Source organism: Nymphaea colorata, chromosome 12, assembly GCF_008831285.2.
Source record: "Nymphaea colorata isolate Beijing-Zhang1983 chromosome 12, ASM883128v2, whole genome shotgun sequence".
NCBI classification, from domain to species: domain Eukaryota; kingdom Viridiplantae; phylum Streptophyta; class Magnoliopsida; order Nymphaeales; family Nymphaeaceae; genus Nymphaea; species Nymphaea colorata.
The window spans coordinates 22,182,122-22,190,487 of record NC_045149.1 but is presented as its reverse complement, the minus strand read 5'-3'; the positions used below and the strand labels follow the sequence as shown (position 1 = coordinate 22,190,487).

The following is an 8,366-nucleotide window of genomic DNA, read 5'->3' as shown; positions in this document are numbered from 1 at the left end:
GACTAATATACGTAGGATGACGATAAGGTAGGTTGAATACACAAAATTACAAACAACTGAGGAATAACAAACTACAGTGTAAGTTTTGAATAACAACAGGACTCTTCCATAAACTTTTTGACATATTTTCTCAAATTGTAGTCTCCCTTCAAAAATATTATAACAATTAAAAAAAGGACTAATGCACCCTTTTTAAATTAAACTTTTTTTTTTTAAAAGGACCGTCATTGCGAATAGACGGTGATGGCAGATGGATGGACCCTTGACCAGTCTCACATGGTCCTACTTTTCTCTTTTTTGAAATTGAACCTTGCTACTCTTGTCTTCGCAAGCCAATTCAAAGTTGGTTAGAAGGAAGAGAAGAGGTCAGAGCAACCATGATCATAACCAGCCTTTACTCAAAGAACCGAAATCACAATTCCACTAGTCAAATGCAAAAACAACAAAAAGGGAATACACACGAAGATAGCAACGGAAGGAACCTTTGAGCAAAAGAAATGTTGTATCAAGAAGCTCAATCTTGGCCCAATTCATGGATCAAACTCAAACATGTATTAACATTCCAAAAGCTTAGGCTTTATCCCTTAACAAAGAGTTTAAATAGTGTTAACATTGTCTTGGTTCTTTAACGTCTTGAACCGAGACATACACACAAAAACAAAAACAAAACTTGAAAGGAAATATCGAGACGATCCGTCTCAATTGCTCATACCAGTTTTTCAACAGGATAGCAACATGAACACATGGCAGAAAGCAAGCACTGGTGATGATTGAGAATGCCAAAAGTGTGAAGCTTGTGATGAGCAATATTAGGAGGTTGCATTCTGTGATATAGAGAATAAATAGTAAACCTGCGAAAGATAGAAGTAACAAGTAGACAAACAAAATAAGAAAGAAAATGGGTATATGGAGTTTTATCCTATATAAATACTAACAAAATAAATAACTTATTGGAAAAACACCACCCACGCCTAAACCAATGAATCTACAGCCAGAAAGTCACAATGAGCATCACTTATCTTATCCTCCTTGAGAGGAAGAAACAGAACCTTTTGTAATGGTTTGAAATTTTGAATCTTAAAGCAAGAAAATTCTGCCAAGATACAGGATATACTATCATGGCATACTAGACAACACCAATATCTACAAGCACCTATTCCCCTTCTTGAGAGGACACAACTAAGAATTAGAGAAATCTTTTATTAATATATGATTTCCTTCATACAACAAAGAATTTAAATCCATATAAAACTCCATAAAATAATCCATTGTGACCAAATTTCCAGAGATTCAGTAAAGTGAACATCAACAAGAAAGGAACCAGAACTACATTTCCTTAGTACAGGAAAATGAAGAAATATAAGAAGCCCTTTAAGGTTAAAAATTATGCAGCATGTTGTACTTGAGACGAATGTCATTCATTCTCGTAGGCAGTGTTGTACGTATCGTACAATACGAGACTGTATCAACGTATCGTATCATTTACAAAATACGATATAATATACCTCATGTATCGTAAATAGGGGGTGTATCGTACAAGTATCGTACGATACGTATGATACAGGCTGATTTCAAAAAAATGGGGGCCCAAACCCCCTTTTTTTAAGTTTCCATTATAAAAACCCACCCATTCTTCATTTCTACCTTAGAGATTGTGCCGCCTTGGAGGGAAATTATTGATTTTCACCTTGAAATCATTGATTAAACCATGGATTTGTGTGTGGATGACTGATTCCCATTGGGAGAAAAGGGGTTTTTTAAATCAAGAAGATGAAGATGAAGAAGAAGATGGAGATGAGGATGAGAATGAATATGATGAAGATTATGAATGAGAGTCGAGAGTGTTTTCATTTTATATGTATTGACATTGAACATTTTCACAACTTCATTATCATCTTGTGATGTAATAAGCCAGCCTCATCCACAAAAGTCGCTTCCATGCCAAAAAATAACAAAAAAATATTCAGTCACTATGTGGAAAACCACTTGCACAATTCCTCTAGCGATATGGAAATAGAATTTCTGTTTGGAAGAAATTTGCAAAAAGGTAAGCAAATTGAAAACACGGCTGGCGGTTTGGTGGAGAACCAAGCATTTGTACAGAGTAATACATTAGCAATTTAGCAGGAATAAGCATGAAAAAGTGAATGCATCACAGCATTCTTCAAATAATAAAAAGATTATGGAGAAGAGCACATAACCCACCAACTTGCTCTGCAACAGCACTTTGCCACAATGAGGAAACTAAAAACAAGTTAGACTACAGTAATACAGAACAGATAACATAATATGGACATGCCTAACCGAGTAATTCTGCTGGTATAGATGGCTTAGCTGAACTTGATATTTTGCAATCGTAAGTTGATTCAATACAAATAACTAAATGGCCAACTAAAATCAGTTTCACGTAGTGACCAAGAAGCTCCATTTCTCCCTTTTTGGAAGAGCAACCAACTTCAAGAATATCGATTAGATAAAAACTTATTGATGATGAGCAGAAATGACGAATAATAAACAAAAGAAAAGGCGACAAACGTCGTTATGCTAAGAACCATAGGCCGCCCAATCGAGTGCCAACTTCCACTGGCAATCAAAGCGAATGAAAATAACAAGGATTAGCAAGTAGATGCACAAAATAGAGGTTGAAACATACAAGCATAAAAATGGAGTCCTGTAAAACAATAATCTTCATTCTCCACCAAGCTAATAGACAAATGCCCAAAACACCCCATCGACCATATAGAACAAAAACACATAAAAGAAGCTAATTTCCCAATCCAAAAAGAATGATACGTATTGAGGAATAAGGACAAAACAGTTACCTCTTGGCTTCTCCTTTCACTTTCTTGGAGAACTCATTGAAGACACTGAACTGGCGAACGCCCTCCATAAAACGATGGGGGCCGAAAAAAAACACAATCAAGAACGAGTAATATTTTTGGGAGTTATGCTATGTAGATGGTTTTGAACAATGAATGAGAAAGATGGATTGGTGGTTTGTACATTTTCACAACACGAGACTTTTAGTCTTATTTTTGGGACTCGCCAACGATTAGATGGGCTTTTTACAGTAATCATCGATGTCTTCCACTGTGGTGTATGCGAAACGTTGTCCATTCATTTGACTAAGCAATGTTTTCGGGGATGATTGTAAATTGCTCCAATGACTCCTAATTACTTGTGTTTTTGCCTTCATGGTTTACTTGCCTTGCGTCAAGCTACCTCAATCCTTATCCTTTTATCCTTCTTAACTATAACTAGCTGTGCATGAAGAAGTCGATCAATAATATTTACCTGATTATTTATGTCGATTGGCGTGACTAGCCATGAAGTGGTTTGAAAAGTACAGGCAAACATTTGAGTTGTCTTGATGGTGTTGGAGGGTCTGGTTCTTGATGAGTTTGAGAGAGTTGATTAAAATTTGAAAATTTTGTTAAATGATGTAGATCTATCGTATACCCGGAACGAAGGTTTTGGAAAGCAGAACTGCAGTATTTTGCTCATAAATTGCTAGCTTAAATTAAATTCAAGATATAATCTATTATCTGGATAAAAAGCGTGAACGTCAATCTTGTTAATGTTGAAAGGTTTGATATTTGATAAGCCCGACACTTTTGAAAATTAAACTTCGAAGATTTAGTTGGTGTCAGCAAATCTTTCTTATGCTCAAAAGAAAAGCTTTCAAGCTAAAGAGGGTGATGTAATAATGAGCCTGCATAAAGCAATAGAAGTTTCAATTGTGTTTTTTTTTTGTTTTACTAATTTTAAGAAACTATGGGTTTAATCTGATTCAGGTGATCTGTCTACTATGACTGTTCAAGTGGCACAAACATGTATAGTAATTTTTATCTTAAGATCTTTTGAATGAGCTGTTTCAGAAACTATCTGCATGAAGTTGTGCTTTAACACATGCATGCATTCATGGTGGTGCATGTGCATGATTAGTTGCATGCATTTGCATTGTTTCTTCAATCATAAGGTTGTTCTGATATTGTCCAGCGACTACTGTCATGTTGCTTCTTTGGAACAGGTCTGATGGGAAATATGACTGGTGAAGCTCTAGCCAACAGTATTTCTAGATATATTCATTTAGTTGCCTGACAGACCATGATGAAACTAGATCCACTTCAGAAAGACTACAGAAATATAGTTGACATCTGAAGCTTTTGAGGCCAATGCTTGATGAGGCCATTGAGTTCAACGTACACTAAGAGGAGATACTTGTGGAATTTAAGGAATTGGATTTGGTGGTTAATGAGGCCAGGGATGTCATTGAAAACTGGAATCCCAAAATGAGTAAGATATTAAATGTATGTCCCATTTCACTTGCTTTATGCTTGCCAACCTGGAGCTTGCTTCTAGTATAATGCTTCCCAGTACGGAAAGTGTTTCTTGAATAACTATATGTTTCAGAAAATTGTGTGTGTTATGCTAACATTGCCGAGAAAATCACTGATGAGTTGCTGCCATTGCCATCATCTGTTTATTCCTTTAAAAAGTGAAGTGCCTCGAATGTTGTGTCAACTGCATTCGGTTTATGTACATTCCTTCGAAGTAATCCCATTCACTGCATAAACACCTCATGTAGTTACCATTGTTTGTTTTTTCCCATATCACATCTTTGGTTAAACCCCTTACTTTTTGTTCAATGGTTGTATCCAAGACTTGTAACATTTGATGTGGTACTGGGGTAATTCTTGTTACATGTGCAAACTGGATTTGGGCGTCATTCCTATTCTTACCCCAGGAGATCGTTAGAGTTGTCACTCTTAGCTTTCAGTTAGTGTCTGGTCATCAAATACAACATGAATAACCAACTTTCAGTTACTGTCTGGTCATCAAATGTAACATGAACAATGAATGTCATTTGTAATATGATGGGCTCCAAAAGAGAGAGAGAGACAGGTGGGACGGGGAGGAGCTTTGCAGCTTATTATATTGGAAGGTATCATATATTTTTTTAGGCTAGTTAAACCTCTTATCTTCATTCTTTGTCTTGTTTTCTAAGTTTTTCTTAGATAAACCAATTAAAAAGCTTAAATGCATCATTCAACAATAGGATAATTTGCATTATGGAAAATGAGAAAATCAACACAGTCAGAGCAGTGCAGAAAATAAAAGGTTGAAAAAACAGCACCACAATTCGCAACTCTGTTTTCTTCAGGAAACAGGAAAAAGTACATTACAAATACTTGCATTCAATGAAACATTCATTTGGCTGACAGAATGAAGTTATTTTTTGAAAAAAAATTATAAGATAGAAATACTACACACACACACACACACACACACACAGAGAGAGAGAGAGAGAGAGAGAGAGAGAGAGAGAGAGAGAGAGAGAGAGAGACGGATGTGCTATAAAAGCACTCAAAGGAGCATTCTCAGGCCTGCAAAGTGAAAATGAAGAGGAGTAAGAGTCCCATTGGTTTTTATTTAACCCAAAAAAGGGGGCAGAACTGAATTCAAGGTTGACTGGGTCCATATTTGGGCAAAAATAGACTTGAATCCATTGACTTTACCTGACACTGTGTCCGAGTCGAGTAGAACACCACACCCACACCCATGAGAAGAATAGAACTTTATACTTGAATGCAGTAATGAAGATGAAGATGAGATCCGAATGGCTAATAAGAAAGGAGAATAAACATATGATCATGTGAAAGGATTGCATCATAGCACATCCATAAACTAAAATTGACCCATCATTTTCTTAACTGTTCCATTTTCTTAGCATGAGGTGGTAGATCGTGAACTTTGTACAGTATCCGGTGCTGGGTGGTTATTTTTCCCTTTACAGCATCTGCATGCTTGCAGTTCTTGCTTCCAGTATGCAACGTCTGATGGTGCATTCGAGAAACATGTGCCTAGTTGTATGAGTTCATTAGAGAAAGATGTAAAAAGCTTCACGTCTCAGTGTATCTTTGTTTGTGAAACCTCTCTACATCATAAGCTAGCTTTTGTCCCCAAAATCATGAAGTAGCTCTTGGAAGTTTTTTGCCCAGGTCTTCAGAAGTGAGCCAGTGGTGATGAAGGTTCAAAAAAGTTTTGTGGGAATTTGTTGTGTACTGAACAGATTGCTTCTCTCTCCTGCAATTGAGGTATTATAGAATTATCATTAATGTTTGTTTTTTTCATATGCTCTTCTATCAACTTTGATTTTTTCTGGTTTTTACAGCTTTAGGACTGGTTGCATACAAATGGCATCTGATAGAATTCGAATTGTGTCAGCACTGTATGCAGGAACTTCAATGTATGGAACAGGGACAAGCATCAGAATTCATCGAAGCTCTGAGAGATCAGAGAGACAATCTCAGACCCCGATCAGATAATTTGATGAAAATTGTGGAACTGCGTGGTTTGGCATTTAACCAGGAGTTATTCAGGGAAAGTGTTGCTTTGGAGAAGGAAAAGGAGAAGGCTGAATTATCAAAAGAAAGAACAGACATGCACTATCTTGGTCAGATTATTGTCCTTGTCAGCCACATTCCTGGTTGCATCAGTTTGAATAAATCCAGACTTAATGATGGCAGGGCAGTTCCTGCACATTTTTGCTGCCCATTATCAATCGAGTTGATGATTAATCCAGTTATTGTGGCCTCCGGACAAACATTTGAAAGGGCATTCATTCAGAAGTGGCTTGACTATGGCTTAAGAACTTGCCCGAAGACACGCCAATCACTTGCTCACTGTGATCTCATTCCTAATGACACAGTTAAGGGACTTATTCTGAATTGGTGTGAGATGAACAATGTTCTTTTCCTCCCTTCCTTCATGTCAGTAGATCACCAGCATTCATACCCTAATGTTCCTTCAACAGTCTTGGATTCTCGAGATAGTAAAGCCCTTCCACGCGATAGGAGTGTTAGGTCTGATGAGGCCCTGTATACAGCCAATCAGTACTTGGCAGCAATGAAGTATTGAGTGATCACAGTTCAATTTCTCAAAGAGTTAGGAACATGTCAATTCAGAAAGATGGCACTGTTATCGTTTCAAAATGGAAACTCCTTTACGTAGAGAAGAAAGGGAGTCATGGCATGCGATGAGGAATTCCAAGTATGGTGGTATCAGAAAGTAAACCCAGCAACCTTTCATCATGTGACCAATCCAGTGACCATAGCCAGACTGATCACTGTCAAGTGCCATTTCTAGCATTGAGTATAGTCATGCAGTGGGTACAGAAGATTCGAATGAAGCAACCAGGTTTTGAGGCAAGTACGATAGCAATGAGGCCCCTGGAGAAATTACATCTTTCCGTCATGTTTCCCCCACTTGGTTGCCTGGACGAGTGCATAATTCAGGAAACCAGGCACAGGCTGGTGATAGTACTGTTCCTCGAAAGCATGCATCTTCACTTCCATCTTATAGACGTGAGGATGCCTCAGCTTCAACAACTGTTGAACATTTTAAAAAATTGATTGAAACTTCATAGCCAATCAATTGGATCACAAACGGCAGCAGCAGAAGAGCTTCGGCTTTTGGCAAAGTATAATATGGAAAGCCAGGTAATGATTGCAGAATGTGGAGCTATAGCTCCATTAGTTTTTCTATTATATTCTCAAGATAAAAAGACACAGGAAAATGCAGGGACAGCACTTCTGGACTTGTCGATAAATGATGAAAACAAATGTAGAATTGCTGAAGCATATGTGATTGAACCTCTCATTCATATCTTGAAAACAAGAAATTCTGAAGCCAAAGAAAACTCTGCTGCAACTTTGTTTAGCCTCTCAGTTATGGAGGAATACAAGGCCAAGAGTGGGAGATCTGGCGCTATCTGTCCGTTGGTTGAACTTCTTGGTAAAGGAACCCTTAGAGGAAAGAAAGATGCAGCCACTGCACTCTTTAATCTATCCATCTTTCATGAGAACAAAGCAAGCATAATCCAGGCAGGTGCTGTCAAGTTGCTCGTGGAGTTCGTGATGGATCCAGAAGCAGGAATGATTGATAAAGCTTTTGTCGTTTTGGCAAATCTATCAATGACCCCAGAAGGCCGATCAACTATTTGCGAGGAGGGTGGGATTCCAGCATTAGCAGAGGTTGTTGCGTTTGGATCTCAAAGGGGTAAAGAGACTGCAGCTGCCGCCTTGTTGCATCTTTGCATTAATAGCCAGAGTTACTCCAGCCTGGTGTTGCAGGAAGGAGTTGTGCCCCCACTGGTCGCATTATCTCAGTCAGGCACACTAAGAGCAAAAGAGAAGGTAATGTGTTCTTCCATGATTTTCATGTTCCATAGAGTAGCCTTAAAACACCATGCAGATTGAGTTGGACGACCAAGTAAAAAAATTGGTCGTTCCATTTCAGAACTCTAGTATCAAGGCCAATGAATTTGGAAGGCATGTTCCAGCTGCATGCCAACAAGAGCACCG

At 38.0% G+C, this 8,366-nt stretch overlaps 1 protein-coding gene across 1 annotated transcript; it reads left to right on the top strand.

The window, feature by feature from the left end:
* Window positions 1-4,044: 4,044 nt before the first annotated feature.
* LOC116265316 (U-box domain-containing protein 3-like) lies at window positions 4,045-8,366 on the top strand. Its single transcript, XM_031645868.1, is given in 6 exon segments — window positions 4,045-4,153; window positions 4,156-4,310; window positions 6,003-6,098; window positions 6,229-6,914; window positions 7,222-7,419; window positions 7,421-8,366. Coding segments are annotated over 6 exon segments (2,085 nt in total). The 3' UTR covers window positions 8,262-8,366.